This window comes from Ovis aries, chromosome 17, assembly GCF_016772045.2.
Source record: "Ovis aries strain OAR_USU_Benz2616 breed Rambouillet chromosome 17, ARS-UI_Ramb_v3.0, whole genome shotgun sequence".
NCBI classification, from domain to species: Eukaryota; Metazoa; Chordata; class Mammalia; order Artiodactyla; family Bovidae; genus Ovis; species Ovis aries.
Genome location: NC_056070.1, coordinates 1,957,210 through 1,979,080, shown reverse-complemented (window position 1 = coordinate 1,979,080; position 21,871 = coordinate 1,957,210). Strand labels below are relative to the sequence as shown.

At 37.0% G+C, this 21,871-nt stretch overlaps 1 protein-coding gene across 2 annotated transcripts in view; it reads right to left on the bottom strand.

The window, feature by feature from the left end:
• TLL1 (tolloid like 1) overlaps positions 1–21,871 on the bottom strand; it is a 389,207-nt gene that overhangs the window by 51,645 nt on the left and 315,691 nt on the right. Inside the window, exons 20-21 of one of the 2 annotated variants that reach the window (XM_042234239.2) lie at positions 9,745–9,995; positions 5,415–8,579 (exon numbers count right to left, since the gene is read on the bottom strand). The exons of the other annotated variant lie outside the window; for it this stretch is intronic. Coding sequence (XP_042090173.1) covers positions 8,445–8,579; positions 9,745–9,995 — 386 coding nt within the window. The 3' untranslated portion in view covers positions 5,415–8,444. Of the gene's footprint in view, positions 1–5,414; positions 8,580–9,744; positions 9,996–21,871 lie in introns of those variants that run through there. 2 annotated transcript variants of the gene reach the window in all.

The window sequence follows — 21,871 nt, the reverse complement described above, 5'->3', positions numbered from 1 at the left end:
AAAATTGAGGAAAAGAAAAGGATACTCATGTTAATACTTATCTCAAAATCCAAACCATGCTGTTTGGAAAAATGTTCTCAAAATGGTAAAATGCACATGTATTTTTGTTTTTTTTTTTTGGCTGTACCATAGGGGCAAGTGGGATGTAAGCTCTCCAGCAAGGAATCAAACCCATGCCCCCTGCAGTTGAAGCATTAAATCCTAATCACTGGACTGCCAGGGAATTCTCCACATGGATGTTTTATATTGCAGTTATGCATTTCTGTGATTTACTTTTAATTAATATTACTATTTATCTCTTCAACTAGAATTTTTAACTTGCAAGAAAAAAAGATGGTGAGTTATTCCTTTTAAAGTCTCATTAAAGTCTTAATATTTGACATTGTGCTATTATTATAGGTGTTAAACAAATATTTGTTTGAAAAATAAATGTCTATGAAAAAAGGCAAATTGGAAGTGGTCAAACAGCAGATGTCAAGAGTGAACACTGACATTTTAGGAATTGGCAAACTAAAATTTATTGGAATGGGTGAATTTAATTTAGATGTATCTACTACTGTAGGTAAGAATCCCTTAGAAGAAATAGAGTAGCCATAATAGTCAAGAAAAGAGTCCAAAATGGAGTACTCTGATGCAATCTCAAAAATGACAGAATGATCTCTGTTCATTTCCAAGGCAAACCATTCAATATCACAGTAATCCAAATCTATGCCCCAAGAAGTAATACTGAAGAAGCTGAAGTTGAATGGTTCTATGAAGACCAACAAGACCTTCTAGAACTAACACCCAAAAAAGATATCCTTTTCATTATAGGAGACTGGAATGCAAAAGTAGGAAGCCAAGAGATACCTGGAGTAACAGGCATATTTGGTCTTGGAGTACAAAACTAAGCATGTCAAAGGCTAACAGAGTTTTTCCAAGAGAACCCATAGCAAATACCCTCTTCCAACAACACAAGAGAAGACTACATATGGACATCAACAGATGGTCAACACCGAAATCAGATTGATTATATTCTTTGCAGCTGAAGACAGAGAAGCTCTACACAGTCAGTAAAAACAAGACCAGGAGCTGACTGTGGCTTAGATCATGAAATCCTTATTGACAAATTCAGACTTAAATTGAAGAAAGTAGGGAAAACCACTAGACCATTTAGGTATTACCTAAATAAAATTCCTTACAATTATACAGTAGAAGTGACAAATAGATTCAAGGGATTAGATCTGATAGAGTGCCTGAAGAGCTATGGACAGAGGTTCATGACATTGTACAGGAGGCAGTGATCAAGATCATCCCAAAGAAAAAGAAATGCAAAAAGGCAAAATGGTTGTCTGAGGAGGCTCTACAAATAGCTGAGAAAAAAGAAGAAAAGCGAAGGCAAAGGAGAAAAAGAAAGATATAACCATTTGAATGCAGAGTTCCAAAGAATAGCAGGAGAGATAAGAAAGCCTTCTTCAATGGTCAATGCAAAGAAACAGAAGAAAACAACAGAATGGGAAAGAGTAGAGATCTCTTCAAGAAAATTAGAGATATCAAGGGAACATTTCATGCAAAGATGGGCACAATAAAGGACAGACATTGTATGGAACTAAGAGAAGCAGAAGATATTTAGAAGAGGTTACAAGAATACACAGAAGAACTATACAAAAAAAATCTTCATGACCCAGATAACAATGATGGTGTGATCACTTTCCTAGAGCCAGACGTCCTGGAATGCAAAGTTAAGATGCCTTATCAAGCATCACTACAAACAAACCTAGTGGAAGTGATGGAATTCCAGTTGAGCTATTTCAAATCCTAAAAGATAATGCTGTTAAAGATCTGCACTCAATATGCCTGCAAGTTTGGAAAACTTAGCAGTGGCCACAGGACTGGAAAGGGTCAATTTTCATTCCAATCCCAAAGAAAGGCAATGCCAAAGAATGTTTGACTACTGCATAATTTCACTCATCTCACATTCTAGCAAGTAATGCTCAAAATTCTTCAATACAGGCTTCAACAATATGTGAACTTCCAGATGTTCAAGCTAAATTTAGAAAAGGCAGAGGAACCAGAGATCAAACTGCCAACATCTACTGGATCATAAATAAAGCAAGAGAGTTACAGAAAAACATCTACTTTTTCACTGATTATGGCAAAACTGTGCGGATCACAACAAACTGCAGAAAATTCTTCAAGAGATGAGAATACCAGACCACCTGATGTGTCTCCTGAAAAATCTATATTCAGGTTCAGTTCAGTCCAGTTCAGTTCAGTCACTCAGTCGTGTCTGACTCTTTGTGACCCCATGAATCGCAGCATGACAGGCCTCCCTGTCCATCACCAACTCCCGGAGTTCACTCAAACTCATGTCCATCGAGTCGGTGATGCCATCCAGCCATCTCATCCTCTGTCGTCCCCTTCTCTGCCTGCCCCCAATCCCTCCCAGCATCAAAGTCTTTTCCAATGAGTCAACTCTTCGCATGAGGTGGCCAAAGTACTGGAGTTTCAGCTTCAGCATCATTCCTTCCAAAGAAATCCCAGGGCTGATCTCCTTCAGAATGGACTGGTTGGATCTTCTTGCTGTCCAAGGGACTAAGAGTCTTCTCCAACACCACAGTTCAAAAGCATCAATTCTTCGGTGCTCAGCGTTCTTCACACTCCAACTCTCACATCCATACATGACTACTGGAAAAACTATAGCTTTGACTAGATGGACCTTAGTCGGCAAAGTAATGTCTCTGCTTTTGAATATGCTATCTAGGTTGGTCATAACTTTTCTTGTATTCAGGTTAAGAAGCAACAATTAGAACTGGGCATGGTACAACAGACTGGTTCCAAATCAGGAAAGGAGTAGGTCAAGGCTGTATATCGTCACCCTGCTTATTTAACTTATATGCAGAGTACATCATGAGAAATGTTGGACTGGATGAAGCACAAGCTGGAATCAAGATTGCTGGGTGAAATATCAATGACCTCAGATATGCAGATGACACCATTCTTATGGCAGAAAGTGAAGAAGCACTAAAGAACCTCTTGATGAAAGTGAAAGTGGAGAATGAAAAAGTTGCCATAAAACTCAACATTCAGAAAACTAAGATAATGGCATCTGTTCCCATCACTTCATGGCAAGCAGATGGGGAAACAATGGAAACAGTGACAGACTTTATTTTCTTGGGCTCCAAAATCGCTGCAGATGTTGATTGCAGCCATGGAATTAAGAGACACTTGCTTCTTGGAAGAAAAGTTATGACTAACTTAGCACATTAAAAAGCAGAATAAATAAATTTATATTTAAAAAAAAAAGCAGAGACATTATTTTTCCAGCAAAGGTCCATCTAGTCAAAGCTATGTTTTTTTCAGTAGTCATGTGTGGATGTGAGAGTTGGACTACAAAGAAGTCTGAGCACTGAATAATTGATGCTTTTGAATTGTGGTGTTGGAGAGGATTCTTGAGAGGCCTTGGACTGCAAGGAGATCCAACCAGTCCATCCTAAATTTAATCAGTGCTGAATATTCACTGGAAGGACTGATGCTGAAGCTGAAACTCCAATACGTTGGCTACCTGATGCAAAGAACTGACTGATTGGTAAAGACCCTGATGCTGGGAAAAATTGAAGGCAGGAGGAGAAGGGGACGACAGAAGATGAGTTGATTGGATGGCATTATTGACTGGATATACACGAGTTTTGAGTAAGCTCTGGAGTTGGTGATGACCAGGGAAGCCTGGCCTGCTGCAGTCCATGGGATCATAAAGTGTCAGACATTACTGAGCAACTGTATTGAACTGAAATAAATATCTATGTCTTTTGGTATAAAAATCACAAAAATTATTATGAGACTCTTTATTCCCATGAAATTCAAACACAACTAATAGACATGGAGTGGTATAAAAGTGACTTTAACAAATTTGTTATATTCCTTTGAGAAATTTTTCTCTAATTTTATTTTTAATTATACCCCTCGGATGGCATCACTGACTTGATGGACGTCAGTCTGAGTGAACTCCGGGAGTTGGTGATGGACAGGGAGGCCTGGCCTGCTGCGATTCATGGGGTCGTAAAGAGTCGGACACGACTGAGCGACCGAACTGAACTGAACTGAAGGAATGTCTACTAAATATTGTTTTAGTATAGATTGACTTATTATCATTATCTATAATCCTTTCACTCTATTTGTCCTTTTCAGGTGTTCTCATGTTTAAATAATTTTAATGCCACTCCTTTAAATAGAGCCCTCCTGCCACTTCAGTGAAAGCAAGAGAAGACCCAGCTGTCAGTTCCTTCTATCTCCATGTCTCATGATACATATTTAGTGCTTGCTTCTGTTTTCATAGCCTTTAACCAAAGTATATTTCTACCTACATGTGTTCCAAAGTTAGCAGTTGAGATTTACTGCTTTGACTTTTTATTCAAAATATTGGATGAGAGGGGGATTATATATATGAGACAGAGTCAGGGTCTTAAATAGTGTTTGGAATAACCATGCATTGACCTCTGCATCAGGTAGACGTTATGGCATTGACTAGAATTACATGGTAAGCCTGAATTCAGTTTGAGTACACTGGCAGGGAGTGAAAAGAATGTAGGTTCAAAGCTGGACAATTTAAACAGTACATGTCAAAACAAAGTTTGGAGACTAATAATATTTTACCATGTATAGCAGCCAGGCTTTTCATTTCCTAAGCTATTGACAAAATTTGTCAGTTTTATAATAATAAAAATAAAAGACTAAAAAGAAAATATTCATTATAACCATTCACTATGCACCAATGTAAAAATGCATTCATAAAGCACCTTTTCTTTCTTTGTGATAAGGTCATGTTACCTATTTTTTCTTATCAAACAAAAAGCATCACTGCAGGTCAAGTTACATATCTTTACATGGTAATTTATTTTTCCTGTTTTCTTCCTCCCATGGTGGATTTAATAAATGGTATAAATGGTTTTCCTTTATCCAAAATATTCTTGCTAAATAAAAGTATAGCTAAATAAAATTTCCAAACATTTTGATAATTGTTTTACTTGAAAGTTACTTTTAATTTGCACATGGCTGTAGTTTACCAATTTTAAACAAACTGATAATTCAGTGCTTCTTTTTAAAAAATTTACCCTTGTGAAGAATAAGAAATGCTTTCAGAGATTTTCTACATATGAGAATAAAATTTCATTATTTGAGGCTTATTATCAAAAATAGAAAAAAATAATAATCAAATAAAAGACTAACATATTTAAAACAAAATTGAACAGAATTTGAATCTGATAATGCGGTATACTGAAACTAACGCAAGGTAGCAAAAATTCAGTCAGTACAAGCAGAGGACATTTAGGGATTTTGGAAATAGAGCTGCTGTTTCTCATATATTTCTTTAAAAATATTGTTTGTGCAGTTATATTAAGTCATGATCTTCTAAATAACTAGAGTAATATTCAAAATTGACTTTTAAAAATAATTTAATAAAATCATATTAAGTGGGAGCAGATTTTATATGTAGAGTCAGTGAGGATTGTATAGGAGTTAGAACTTCAGCAAATAGACAGTATTAATACAACCAAGACTAATGTAGAAGTTGATGCAAAGGTTGAAAATAAATTTACAAAAGCTAACAAAATGCCTAGAACAGTAACTAACCATTATTACCACAATAACAATGAAGCTGTTTGTGTTTGAATTTAACAATACACCTAAGCCAAAGTTGAATTAGTATATGCAGTGAGCAGATATCATACAAAGGTACAATAAAAAAATTAATGTTCCCATTGAAGACCTAAGTTATGACAACCTCTTTGAGTGTGCCTTCTAAATACTTTACTTCCCAGTTGTGTGAGGGCAGCTCATTGAGGCCTTATAGGATATCAATCAGAAGAATATCCACAGTATTTCTTAAAAACACTACATTCTCCCTATCACATCAGATAAAATAATTTAATGTACTTATTTTAACAAAAGGCCCATAGTTACTAACTCTAAACTATATAGTAGCTTTTTTGGTTTCTTAAATTTCTAGCATTAACTGTGGTCCTTAAAGATATCTACAGTTGATATTTTAATTGTCATGCTATTCCTGAAAGTAACCAAGTTTATTCCGAAAGTTCTACTGCAATTCACCTCTAAAACTGACTTTATGTGGAAAGTTTCAGCATAAAAATATATCTACCATATATATACGTATATATGTCAAAATTGATTCTACTACCTTTTTAGAATAAGCACAGTTTTATATCAGACAATTTGAGTTTTAACATCTAACTTTACACTGTAACCCTGGGAACATTATATTCTTTCTTTGAGCCTCAGTTCCTAAACCATAAAATGAGACCATCACCACAGCTCTCAAAGCGTGGCCTGAAGTTAAAAGAGCTAGTGCGTGTGCTTAGTACTGGGCTGGGCTCAGCGTAGTACACCAGGTCTCAGTGTTTCTTCTTTTCTCCTCTCTTTCCTATTCCTGATATTTTGGCTCACTGGAGATTGGTGAAAAAAACATAGAAGTTACTGGAATAAATCAGCTCCAATAAAAAGCTCCTTATATTGCAGGCAATATTTATACTTTTCCAAAGTAATGTTCCATGAGATCAAAAGATTGTTTTTAAAAATGTATTTACATAATACAATTCATACACAAGAAAAGATTTTCAAGGCAACAATGGAAAAAAAAACAAGCTAAATCTGTGTGTATAGTTTAATTTTGTAAAATGAAAGATTTTCAATTTTATTAAATATTGAATGTTCATGGACAGACAACAGAACCAAAGCTACTTCATACAGCAATCTATATCAACATAAAAAAATATCAAAATAGAGTTTCTCTGAAGGAAGGAGCCTTTTTTAAAATGAGATAGATAATAATGAGAAATTCCCATTATTTGTCCATGAAACAGCTTATGAAAGTTGCTCTTCAAACAGGATTCTAGCAGAACTTGGCACGTAAATTTAAACTTTTCAGCCACCCACTACTTTTCATCTTCTTGTAGCTTCACTCATTCAGACAATCTCACATATACATACATTAACATTAAAAAAAATCTTGGCTTCAAAGCAGAAAATTAATTTTTCTATAATAAAAGTAGGTCACCATATTTATATCTAAAGACCTCAGTCACAGAAATTAATTTTCCTCATAGAGATGCTAGCCAACATATACTACTATAATCAACTTTTCAAAAAAAGGTGTGTCTCTTAGGAGGATCTGCTCAATCATTCACAATAATTCTAAGGCATTGTAAGGAGTTGTTCCACAGGACAAGTGCTACCCTTGCAATGGCATACTTTTGATACATTTAGCAAGTCTTTAGTCTTCAAGTGCTACCAGCCACACAGAGACATTTGTAGTCTACAGGTGGTTGGCTCAAAGGTCAAAAACTTTGTTTAAAAAAAAATGTTTATGGAATAGCACCATAGAAAGTCTTTCAGAAACAGACCTTTTTTTTTTTTTTCCAGCATACATTTTAAAAACCTGAATTCTAGGAAGAAAAAGAAAATTTTCAGTTCTAACAAGGCTTACCCACTTCATTTCATTAAAAAAAATTAACCTTGACAACATCAACATTAACAGCTACAACAGATCGACAACAAACGGAAGAATAGCAGCAGCAGAACTTGAGCATGAGCCGTCTAGGCAGTCACTTCAAAACTATCCTGTTCACACCTGTTGGGAATTATCTCACCAAGTTCATAAGACATCATGAGGTTTCTTGAATTTGGTGTGAAAAGGCAGCATTTCTCACTGAAAGAATTGAGTTTACCGATACACTGGGCATTTTCCAGCACTTAAATAAAATTACGTCTAAAATTAACTAAATGATAGACACTACTGACATTTCAAACTTGTCAAAGGTCAGGAAAATGAAATGGTTTCAAGATTGTTTATGTTTCAAAGAGGTAAATTTAGCCTGCAAGGGAAAATAATGAAGCTGAAATATTCCAGTTTCCAAACACTGGTCATACCCATATTTAAAGTATAAACCACCCTTAAAAGACTTCCACTTCATAACAACTTATATGGATCTGGTTTACACTGTCTTCAAGATGCACAGTCAAAGCAATTATCCTAAGATTCGAGGAGAGGGTTTTCCAGTTTATAACCTGTAAGATCATTTTATTTCTCCCATATATTGAGAAACTGTCAAAAAGAACATTCTGCAGGGTCACAGACCTTGAAAGGAACTATTTGACTTGTGAAGCATCTGTGTTGTGCTGTGAACAAATTTGCGAAGTCTTCTTTGAATCATGATGCTCTTTCACCATCTTTATTTATATTTTTACTGTCAAGAGTGGAGTTCAAATATCCTGGTAATGCTCATCAGGGTTGGCTGGAAACTTCTCTTGTAGTGCAGAGATAATTCTGGTCTTGCAGTTTTCTTTTGCTTAAACTCATATGAAACATTTGCGCTAAAATCTTCATTTAAAAAAGAAATACATCTTCTCTGCATTATACACATCCCTTTATGTTCTTATGGAGGTTTTGGTTATTTTTTGGTATGTGGGGAATCTGGATATCTGATGCTTTTGTATCTTATATGAAATCCTTTCTTGCTGATTGTGTCATCAGTATGAAAATGAATTAAAACTGTATCACCAATTGAATAGATTTCTTCTGGTGGCTGAAGACAAAAACAAACAAAGACAAACAAAGACACACAAACAAAAACAAACAATAAAATGAATTATTTTTTCTTCGATGTAATTCATATTTGGAAATTTGGTATAAAATTGAATCCTCCCAATAACCTTGAAAAGTAAATGACAGTGACTTTTTTTTTACAGGTGAGAAAGCTTGAGTTTCAGAGAATAGATGCTGTGCTCAAGATCACAAAGTTGATCAGTGATATAGCTGAGCTTTGAACATAATTGTCTGCTTCCAAGTTCTGGAACTTGGTGATTTTCTCCAAAATTTTAAACCAAGTCCCTTTGATTTACAAATAATTAAAGTGAAGCTCAGAGAGAAAAAGGAGACATTAAAATTATTTCAGAAGCTGCTCTGAGGCAGAGCAACTTCCAGAATCCAAACTGTCCATTCCTTCTTGTTTTAGTAATCTAAGTACTGAGAAGCACTTTTGTTTCATTTCAGTTGTAATTTGGACAGGAGTTCAATATTATTCAAATTCAGTATTATTTAAGTAATAGTTATTGGTAGACATTTGAAAAATGGAACTAAAGCTTTAGAACAAAATATGTATTCAGAAGAACATTTTATATTAATGTGCTGAAACCTGGGGGAATTGAGAAAACCTTAAGCTTTCCTTTTTCTTATTTGTCCTGTTGATGCCCTCTAACCTATTTTTGGTACTGTGTCCTGTGCACACTGCAATGGAGCAACATTCAATAGGCTAAACCTGTACACTGGTAGCAGATCCTGCCACTTATCATATGTATTGTTGAGAGGGGAATCTCAATTTGAATTGTGCATATTCTTTTTCTTTGCTTTAATTTAGAAGTTTTCAAAGCTGTCATGGTGTGTGTTAAGGTATATTGCTTTTAGATAATTAAATAGTTAGTGCACAATTTAAAGCATGAATTAAAAAAGTTAGAATGTGGACAGTAACAAGAATTATAGTTACTGAATTCATCTGTCTTGTTCGATGTTATTGAGCAAATTCACTAGCAATAGAGAAGGGAAAAGATATGTTATAACTTATCAAGCCATTAATAATATGATGCCACATTTTTTGTAAAAGCATTGCTGACTTACACATCTTACATATATTGAATCACCAATTTATAGGTATTTTTATCATGTCTATGGTATCCTGTTGGTACTGTATTTACCCCTGATCCACAGAATCGACCAAGCCCCACTGCTGTTGAATCAAGACCATCAAAGAGCTCAACGTAGTCATAGCCACAGTCAGCTTCTTCTTCCACTTCAAAAATCTGGAAGGATAATTCGAGTCGAGAGCCCCGTTCTGACACTAAGAGCCATTCACAATCAACTTGTCCTGGGTAGTTGTTATCACCAAACTGAGCATGTGAGTACAGATCTCTGGGTTTTGATTCCACTTTCAGTCTGCCACCACACTCTGCCCAAGGAATAAAAATGAGATAAGTGAGCTCAGTGAGCTTTAACAATTCCAATTTCTCTTTTAGTGTAGTATAACCACTCTAACTTCTGTATTCATCTCCATGGTCAGTTAGGCTTCCCATATTTGAAGATTCCAATGACGTAGTGGATATTGATAGGCCCTAGGTTTGGTAGGCTGGGTTTGGTATTTCAGCTTCACATTTACTAGTTCAGTGACTTTGGATAAGTGGCATCGCTTCTCTAACAAATAAGGTAAAGTGCAGATGACAACAATAGTACCAATCTTAGCGGGCTATGAAAATCACTTAAATCAGTACCTGCCATATAGTAACCAGTCAATCCTAAAGGGAATCAACCCTGAATGCTGAAGTTGAAACTCCAGTGCTTTGGCCACCTGATGTGAAGAGCCGACTTATTGGAAAAGACTCTGACGTTGGGAAAGACTGAAGGCAGGAGAAAAGGGGGGCAGCAGAGGATGAGATGGTTGGATGGCATCACCAACTCAATGGACATTTTTTGTTGTTGTTCATTTGCTAGTCACGTCTGACTTTGCAAATCCATAGATTGCAACACGCCAGTCTTCCCTGTCCTTCACTATCTCCTGGAGTTTGCTTAAACTCACATCCATTGAATCAGTGATGCCATCCAATCATCTCATCCACTGTTGCCCCTTTCTACTCCTGCCTTCAATCTTTCCCAGCATCAGGGTCTTTTCCAATGAGTCGGGTCTTCCCATCAGATGGCCAAAGTATTGGAGCTTCAGTTTTAGCATCAGTAGTTCCAATGAATATTCAGGGTTGACTTCCTTCAGGATTTACTGGTTTGATCTCCTTGCTGCCAAGGGACTCTCAAGAGTCTTCTCTAGCACCACTATTCAAAAACATTAATTCCTCACCACTGAGACTTCTTTATGGTCCAACTCTCACATCTATACATAACTACTAGAAAAACCATAGCTTTGACTATTCAAAACTTTGTTAGCAAAGTGATGTCTCTGCTTATTAATACACTGTCTAGGTTGGTCATAGCTTTTCTTCCAAGGAGCAAGCATCTTTTAATTTCATCCCTGCCGTCACCATCCATAGTTATCTTAGAGTCCAAGAAAATAAAACCTGTCACTGTTTCCATTTTTTCCCCATCTATTTGTCTGAAATGATGGGATTGGATGCCATTAGTTTTATGAATGCTGGATTTTCAAGCCAGCCTTTTCAGCTCTCCTCTTTTACCTTAGTCGAGAAGCTCTTTAGTTCCCCTTTGCTTTCTTCCACTAGGGTGGTGTCATCTGAGGTTATTGCATATCTGAGGTTATTGATATTTCTCCTGGCAATCTTGATTACAGCTTGTGCTTCATCTGGCCTGGCATTTTGCATGATATACTCTACATATAAGTTAAATAAACAGGAAGACAATATACAGTTTTGACTTACTCCTTTCTAAATTTGAACCAAACTGTTGTTCCATGTCTGGTTCCAACTGCTGCTTCTCAACCTGCATACAGGGTTTTTAGGAGGCAGGTGAGGTGGTCTGATCTTCCCATCTCTTTAAGAACTTTCCACAATTTTTTGTGATCCATGCAGTCAAAGGCTTTATTATAATCAATGAAGCAGATGTTCTTCTGGAATCCCCTTGCTTTTTCTATGATTCAGTGGGTGTCGGCAATTTGATCTCTGATTCCTCTGCCTTTTCTAAATCCAGCTTGTACATCTGGAATTTCTTGGTTCACGTACTGTTAAAGGCTAGCTTGGAGGATTTTGAGCATTACTTTGCTAGCATGTAAAGTGAGTACAATTGTGAGGTAGTTTGAACATTCTTTGGCATGGTCCTCCTTTGGGATTGAAATGAAAACTGAACTTTTCCTGTCCTGAGCCCATTGCTGAGTTTGCCAAATTTGCTGACATACTGAGTGCAGCACTTTTACAGCATCATCTTTGAGGATTTGAAATAGCCTAGATGGCATTCCATCACCTCCACTAGTTTTGTTTGTAGTAATGCTTCCTAAGGCCCACTTAACTTCACACTCTATTTCTGTCTCTAGGTGAGTGATCACACCATAATGGCTGTCCAGGTCATGAAGACCTTTTTTCCTATAGTTCTTCTGTGTATTCTTGCCACCTCTTTTTAATATCTTCTGCTTCTGTTAGGATCATATTGTTTCTGTTCTTTATTGAGCCTGTCTTTGCATGAAATGTTCCCTTGGGATCTCTAATTTTCTTCAATTGGTCTCTAGTCATTCCCATTCTATTGTTTTCCTCTGTTTCTTTGCATTGCTCACTTAAGAAGGCTTTCTTATCTCTCCTTGTTATTTTTTGGAACTCTGCATTCACATGGGTATATCTTTCAATGGACATGAGTTAGGGCAAACTCTGGGAGATAGTGAAAGACAAGGAAGCCTGGTGTGCTCTAGTCCATGGGGTCACGAAGAGTCAGACACGACTGAGTGACTGAAAAATAACTTATAGTAGCTCTCAATGAATATTTTTTATTGTTATAAATTATATTGTTTTCACTCTTAAATAACTGTTTTCAAAGACAAGAAGGTCAGTGTTCAAGTTAAATCTAAGTATTTTAAGAACCCAAAAGCCAAAGTAATAAGAAATAACTAAAAAAATCAACAATATAAAAATCCTATATGTGTATATGTGCCATATAGAACTCTCTACATAGAATATGCAGACCAGTATTACTTTACTTAGGTTGAAATACTTATCTAACTTGATTTGGAATAATGTACACCCCTCATAAATTGTAGTTAATCTTGTAGTTCCAGAACATTATGAATTATAATTTGTGTGTTTAACAAACAAACAAAAAATGCTCTTTTCACAGCTTTTTCAGAGTGAGTGAGTTAAAGTCGCTCAGTCGTGTCCGACTCTTTGTGACCCCATGGACTATATAAGTTCATGGAATTCTCCAGGCCAGAATACTGGAGTGGGTAGCCTTTTCCTTCTCCAGGGGATCTTCCCAACCCAGGGATCGAACCCAGGTCTCCCACATTGTGGGCAGATTCTTTACCGGCTGAACCACAAGGGAAGCTTTTTCAGAGATATTAATAAACATATGATTTACCAGTTACTACTTCTGTCATAAGAGGTAAGTATAACAAATATATACCTGTGTAAAATTTACAGTTAATGTATTTTAGAGAATGAAAGTTTTCAAAAAATTACTCTTTGTAGCCTGGGCCCCCAAATTTTACAATGAGTAGAGAGGAAGTGAATGTTCAAACTACTGTAAACTTGTGCTCATGTCATAGGCTAGCAAGGTTATGCTCAAAATTCTTCAAGCTAGGTTTCAGGAGTACCTGGACTGAGACTTTTCAGATGTACAAGCTGGGTTTAGAAAACACATAGAGGAACTAGAAATCAAATGTCAACCTTCTTTGGATCATGGAGAAAGCAAGGGAGTTCCAGAAAAACATCTGCTTCTGCTTAATTGACTACATTAAAGCCTTTGGATGTGTGGATCACAACAAACTGTGGTAAATTCATAAAGAAATGGGAGTAACAGACCACCTTACCTGTCTCCTGAGAAACCTGTATGCAGATCAAAAAGCAACAGTTGGAATCAGACATGGGACAATAGACTGGATCAAAATTAGGAAAGGAGTACACCAAGGCTGTATATTATCGCTCTGCTTATTTAACTTATAGGCTAAGCACATCATGCGAAATCCTGGGCTGGATGAATCACAAGCTGGTATTAAGACTGCCGGCAGAAATATCAACAATTTCAGCTATGCAGATGACACAACTCTATGGCAGAAAGCAAAGGGGAACTAAAGAGCCTCTTGATGAAAATGAAAGAGGAGAGTGAAAAAGTTGGCTTAAAACTCGACATTCAGAAAACAAGATCATGGCATCTGGTCCCATAGACGGGGAGACAATGGAAACAGTGACAGACTTTGTTTTTTGGGGGGCTCCATAATCACTGAAGGTGGTGACTGCAGCCATGAAATGAAAAGATGCTTGCACCTTGGAAGAAAAGCTATGACCAAAGAAGATAGCATATTAAAAAGCAGAGACATTACTTTGCTGACAAAGCTCCATCTAGTCAAAGCTATGATTTTTCCAGTGGTCATGTATGGATGGGAGAGTTGGAATATAAATAAAGAAAACTGAGTACTGAAGAATTGATGCTTTTGAACTGTGGTGTTGGAGAAGACTCTTGAGAGTCCCTTGGACAGCAAGGAGATTCAACCAGTCTATCCTAAAGGAAATCAGTCTTGAATATTCATTGGAAGGACCGATGCTGAAGCTGAAACTCCAATATTTGACCACTTGATGTGAAGAACTGACTCCTTGGAAAAAACCCTGATCTGGGAAATATTGAAGGTGGTAGGAAAAGGGGACGACGGAGGATAAAATGGTTGGATGGCATCACTGACTCGATGGACACGGGTTTGAGTAAACTCTGGGAATTGGTGATGGCCAGGGAAGCCTAGCCTGCTGCAGTCCATGAGGTCCCAAAGTTGGACGCAACTGAGTGACTGAACTGAACTGAAGGGGGTACTAAATAATCGTTTAATGAGGGTGAAAGAATAGAGTGAAAAAGCTGGCTTGAAAATCAACATTCAAAAAACTAAGATCATGGCATGTGGTCCCATCAGTTCAGTTCAGTTCAGTCAGTTCAGTCAGTATCTAGGTTGGTCATAACTTTTCTTCCAGGAGTAAGCTTCACTTTCTGCCAAAAGGGTGGTGTCATCTGCATATCTGAGGTTATTGATATTTTTCCCGGCAATCTTGATTCTAGCTTGTGCTTCTTCCAGCCCAGCATGGTCCCATCTCTTCATGGCAAATAGATGGGGGAAAAAAATGGAAACAGTGACACATTTTATTTTCTTGGAGTCCAAAATAACTGCAGATGTTGACAGCAGCCATGAAATGAAAAGACACTTGCTCCTTGGAAGAAAAGCTATGGCCAAGCTAGACAGCATATTAAAAAGCAGAGACATTACTTTGCCAACAAAGGTCCTTATAGTCAAACCTACGGTTTTTCCAGTAGTCATGTACAGATGTGAGAGCTGAACCATAAAGAAGGCCAAAGGATTGATGTTTTTGAACTGTGATGTTGGAGAAGACTCTTTAGTGTCCCTTGGACTGCAAGGAGATCAAACCAGTCTATCTAAAGGAAATCAGCCCTAAATATTCATTGGAAATGACGATGCTGAAGCTGAAGCTACAGTACTTTGGCCACATGATGTGAAAAGCTGGCTCATTGGAAAAGACCTTGATGCTGGAAAAGATTGCAGGCAAAAGGAGAAGAGGGTGGCAGAGGATGAGATAGTTAGATAGCATCACCAACTCAATGAACATCAGTTTGAGCGAACTCCAGGAGATGGTCGAGAACAGAAGAGCCTGGCATGCTGCAGTCCATGGGTTCACAGAGTCAGACATGTCTTAGCGACTGAACAACAACAAAGAGAGTAGTTAAAAGTAGAGGAAGCCTATAGTCTCCTCCAACCAATTACACATACAAGCATGACTGGGCATAGGGAGACAAAGGAAGTGCTATGGAAAGTGCCAGGAGAAATTAGAGTTTCATTTTGCCCTTATTTGCAATGACTGAGAGGTTACTGGGAAGCAGAAATTTCATTACAAAAACTGGGAAGTCCCCAAAAAAGTGGGAAGAGTTGGGAAAGAACAGAAATAAAAATACAATGTGGAAAGATTTGGACTGATAAACCAATGGTTATTGAAACACAGTTTTAACCCTGGTGTGGTCTTCTGTGACCAGACAGTCCTTGGCAGCACCTTCTGAGGGTGAATTAGGATAGCTAAAACTCTTACTTAAATTTTTTCAGATTGGTATATGGTTTACCCACATTGTGGTTTGGTGATTTTAACTAACAAAATGTTTCTGAATCCCCAAGATGGAACCCTATTCAGATGTGTCTGAATACAAGTAGGCTCAGCCAAAACTCTGGGCATTGCCACATACAACTGCACACTCAGAGACCTTGGCGTGACTATAGATGCAAAAACTTCCAACTAGTGTTTTAGTCATGAGAATGCCTTCTACATAATGTTAAATGATAACAACTATGTATAAAATAATGAAATTAGAACACTTCCTAACACCATGCACAAAAATAAACTCAAAATGGGTTAAAGACCTAAATGTAAGACCAGAAATTATAAAACTCTTAGAGGAAAATATAGGCAGAATACTCCTTGACATAAATCACAGCAAGATCCTCTATGACCATATCCTACAGTAATGGAAGCAAAAACAAAAATAAATAAATGAAATTCAATTAAACTTAAAAGCTTTTGCACAGTGAAGGAATCTATAAACAAGGCGAAAAGACCACCCTCAGAATGGGAGAAAAAACAGCAAACAAAACAACTGGCAGAGAATTAATCTCCAAAGTTTACAAGCAGCTCATTCAGCTCAGTACCAGAAAAACAAACAACCCAATCAAAAACTGGGCAGAACTAAACAGATACTTCTCCAAAGAAGACATACAGATGGCTAAAAACACATGAAAAGATGCTCAACATGGCTCATTATTAGAGAAATACAAATCTAAATGGCCATGAGATATCATCTCACACTGGTCAGAATGACAATCATGAAAATATCTATAAACAATAAATGCTGGAGAAGGTGTGGAGGAAAAGGAACCTTCTTGCACTGTTGGTGGGAATGAAAACTGATTTATAACCACTATGGAGAATAGTATAGAGATTACTTTAACAAACTAGGAATAAAACTACCATATGATCCAACAGTCCCACTACTGGGCATGAATCCTCTGAGGAAACCATAATTGAAAAAGACACATGTACCCTACTGTTCGTTGCAGCACTGTTTACAATAGTAAAGTGAAGTCATAAAGAGAAAAACAAATATTGTATTCTAATGCATATATATAGAATCTAGAAAGATAGTACTGATGAAACTCTGCAGGGCAGCAATGGAGATGCAGACATAGAAAACTGACTGGAGCTATTGAGAGAAACAGTGAAATATATACATTGGTATATATAAAATTAGATACCCAGTGGAAATTTGCTGTATGATGCAGAGAGTTCTAAACTGGTACACTGACAACCTAGAGGGGTAGGATGGGGTGGGAGATGGGGGGGAAGTTTGAGAGGGAGGGGACTTAATATACATACCTACGGCTGATTCGCGTTGATATATGGCGGAAACCAACACAGCATTGTAAAGTAATTATACTCCAATTAAAAATAATTAAATTTAGACAAAAATAAATAAATAAATGTATGGCAAAACCAATACAATATTGTAAAGTAATTAGCCTCCAATTAAAATAAATAAATTTAAATTAAAAAAAATAAAACAATTGTCCCTTTGTCTTCCAGTTTGAGGACAAGTGTCTTGCACAATCTCTTGATATAGGTCCCATGTGTACTTATAACCACTCTCCCTGGAAAGCTGGAAATCTGATCAGTCTTGGAAACTATCTCTTAAGTCCCACAGACTGAAAACTAAGCATCCTTCTTTTTCCACAATGGTGCTTCTCTTATCCCTAACTCCAAGAATTATTTCCTCTCCCTGTGACAAAACTCTACACCCAAATGGCCTGGATACAAATCTGAATTCTACTAGTCATCAGCTGTGGGATTTTGTCCCCCACTTCATTTCTAAAGTAGGGATCATACACAGTACTCAAGTGATAGGATCTAGATGAAGAGCTATAGGCTCATGCTGCTGCTGCTGCTGCCAAGTCACTTAAGTTGTGTCCGACTCTGTGTGACCCCACAGACGGCAGCCCACCAGGCTCCCCCGTCCCTGGGGTTCTCCAGGCAAGAACACAGGAGTGGTTGCCATTTCCTTCTCCAATGCATGAAAGTGAAATGCGAAAGTGAAGTTGTTCAGTCGTGTCTGACCCTCAGAGACCCCATGGACTCCTCCGTCTATGGGATTTTCCAGGCAAGAGTACTGGAGTGGGGTGCCATTGCCTTCTCTGGAGCTATAGGCTAATACATGTGAAATTATTGAAAGATACCTGGCATGCAGGAAAAGCCACCTAAGAATACACTACCATCATTTTATTATTTTCCAGCGAGAACATCTAAATGCCATCATCTGTACTTCTAGGGATCCACTCAGGTGCAAAAAGAAGAGCCAGAAAAATTGAAAAACAATTTAAAGCACTATTAATCTGTTTTCAGAAAGGAAGAATTAGCTTTTCGAAGGCCAGTAAAATATTTTGTGACAATATTTCTGAATTCATTATATAAATGTATAAATAATGTAATTCCATTGACAAATACTTAATAAATTTGATTTATTCTCACGGTTTGATATGAGTGGTTTGTTTTGTTCACAGCTGTCGGTACTTGCATTGCTTCTATCCCACAGCTCGGGGAGAGGTGAACTGTGGGAGAGGTGCTGGCTTCTGTGTGCCTACTGTGGAGGAACAAAGTAGCAAAGCAAACCAGAGGAAACGATTCTCTGAGGGGCCTAGTTCAGAACAGAAGTCAAGAAAAAAGTGAAGTGTTTGCACAAAATGGGGAAAAGAGACTTAACAAAGCCGTTGTGAATCTGAAATGTGAGGCATCATTATTTGATTTTACTGAAAACTTCTAGAAAACGACAATACTCAAATGACTTAAACTACAATTAAGACTGACTTAAATTGTTTCAGAAAGGGTGGCCTTCATTTTAATTTGGAAAGACATTTGTTTATTTCCTGGTTAAGTTCCTAAGAGGGCCTGTAATCTGACCAATAAATGTTTTTAGTAGGCATAGAAATATAATTTAGTTTTATCAACATAATTTCAAAGGTGCTGAATAATATATTATTTGATTTTTAAATGTCATTGACAATTACAATGATGCTTTATGCTGCAGAAAAATGTCCTGCCAGACATGCAGTGTTTTAAAATATTTTCTTACATACTTTTCCTCTTTTCCTGTAGTATAGCCTTATCTTCTGAGAGACTACACAGGATACTTTTTTTAATGAAAAAGCTTTTTTCTTCAATAGTTTAAGTCTGGCATAATACCATTTCTTTCACTTGATTAAAATAAATTTGGACTTAGAATTTGAACCCACCTTCAGAGGAAAATGGCACCTTTTTCAATAAAGTCCATTTCCCACGGATTTGGAATGTATTACTTGTAAAAAAAAAAAAAAGAAAACCATAAAGCAACATTAATATTTCTATTCATCTAATTTCAAAATTCATAGTGTTAGAAACTTTCCTTGTGGAAATAATTAAAATTTTATATAGAAATATAAATTTATTCAAGCAAATTAAAATGTATACTTCAGGGTCCATTAATAATAGTTAACATGTGTTCTAGAAAGCAGTAAATAATGAATAAATGCCTTATACGTTTAGCAAATTTGACAAATGTAGTATTGGACTTGACTGTCTTAACAGAAATCCACCACAAATCTTCAATTTAACTTCTCAGACTATAGCTGTCAAAAGGTAGATATTGCTTCTATTTTCTCATTGTCATTATTCTTGTTTAGTTGCTAAATTGTGTCCAACTCTTTGCTGCCCCATGGACTATAGTACACCAGGTTCCTCTGTCCATGGGATTCTCCAGGCAAGAATACTGGAGTGGGTTGCCATTTCCTTCTCCAGGGTATATTTCTGACCCAGGGATCAAACTTTCATCTCTTGCATTGGCAGGCATTTTCTTTATGCTGAGCCACCAAGGAAGCCCCTATTTTCTCATGAAGTGAAGTGAAAGTTGCTCAGTCATGTCCGACTCTTTCAACCCTGGACTACATGGTCCATGGAATTCTCCAGGCCAGAATACTGGAGTGGGTAGTCTTTCCCTTCTCCGGGAGATCTTCTCAACCCAGGGATCAAACCCAGGTCTCCTGTATTGCAGGTGGATTCTTTACCAGCTGAGCCACAAGGGAAGCCCCAAAATACTGGAGTGGGTAGCCTATCCCTTCTCTGGTGGATCTTCCCAACCCAGGAATCGAACCAGGGTCTCATTATTTTCTCATAAGTTCCCATAAAATTCCCATTTGTTCTGCTATGAATTATTAATACTCTACAGTGTCTATTTAAAGCAAGTACCAAACACATATCTGATGAAAGACTGTGAAATAAATAACCTTGTTAAAGAGAAAGCATTCCAAGAAATAAATAATAATCATTACATAATATTTCAGTATGTATGGGGCTACTTGAGAGTACCAGTAAAAAATAAATCTATCCCCCAAATTCAAAGATAGCTAGTTAAGTGAGAGCAAAAATTTACACATGAAGAAGAGAAAGAAAGAGATGATGCCACAATTGTTGACAAGAGCACAAGTGAGCAGGAGTCGGGAGAGGATTCTAGTTCCAGCTGTTATTTTTTTGTGCTACTTTGGTTGTCATTGAGTTTTAGCCTCAGAAGCCTCATTTCTGAGATGACAGGACTGAATCAAACAATATCCAAGGCATGTTTTGCCTACAAAATAATAGTGAGGCTGCTCACATGGGTATTTGAATGGATATGGGATGAACAATAGAGTAAAATGAAACTAGTCTGTTGGTTACTTTGGACAGAGGATTTGTATGAGGAAGCATCCAGTCTCTACATATTGCTTCAATTAACAGTTATCCAGTTTTGATTTGGTTTTCTTCCTAGTCCAAAATGCTTATGTTTATAGAAAATATACCATAGTAGAAAGTACACGAGCTTTGGACACAGTCAGAATTAGGATGAAATCCAGGTTTTGATATAATTTTAGAAATTGTTGCAAATTAATCTCTCAGATTTTAAATTTCTTTATCTGAAGAGAAAGATAATTCCTACATCATATAGCTCTTTTGAGAGCTCAATGTATGTAGTTGTTAAATGTATGTATGTGCCTGAAATATCAAGTGCATGCTATGTATACCACTGGATTTCAATATATGATCTCTGTGATAATGTGGTGGCTCAGATGGTAAAGCATCTGCCTGCAATGTGGAAGACCTGGGTTTGATCCCTGGATTGGGAAGATCCTCTGGAGAAGGAAATGGCAACTCACTCCAGTATTCTTGCCTGGAAAATCTCATGGATGGAGCCTGGTAGGCTAAGTCCATGGGGTCGCAGAGTTGGACATGACTGAGCAAGTTCACTTCAATGAATTCGTAATGGTAATACATACACAGAAATAGCATCTATAGCAGAAGCCATGTAAATTAAGGAGTCATGGAGTTTTATAGCTGCAAGAAAACTTCAGGTTTAAGGTAAAGGTAAAGATCAAAAGAGAAACTATAAAAGTAAGTGAATGATGCTGAAGCTGAAACTCCAATACTTTGGCCACCTCATGCGAAGAGGTACCTCATGCGAAGAGGTGACTCATTGGAAAAGACTCTGATGCTGGGAGGGATTGGGGGCAGGAGGAGAAGGAGACGACTGAGGATGACATGGCTGGATGGCATCACTGACTCGATGGACATGAGTTTGGGTGAACTCCGGGAGTTTGTGATGGACAGGGAGGCCTGGCATGCTGCAATTCATGGGATCACAAAGAGTCAGACACAACGGAGCGACTGAACTGAACTGAAGAGGAATTTATAAGTGAGTAAATTGAAGATATTGTATCAGCTGTTTCAGGAGTTTTGAAGCATATTTTTACATTCTATTCTTAGAAACTGTGACAGCCAGGATTATTTTTAAAATTATGCCATTAACACTATGATGTCAGAAAAATATTGATCAAGTAATGAGATTTCAATTTTTCTATTCCTTCAACATGTGACAAGTTATCAGGAAAGTATTTAAAGAGTAAATGTCAAAGGCATAAAAAGTTCATTAATATGGAATATTTTTAATCCATGAAAGATTTTTCTCAAACCAGAATATTTATATTAATCATGAGAAATAATGACATTGTATTATTTTTGAGTCCAGTCATTGCTAGCACAAATCAGATAGAATCCACCTTCTCCCAAATAGATT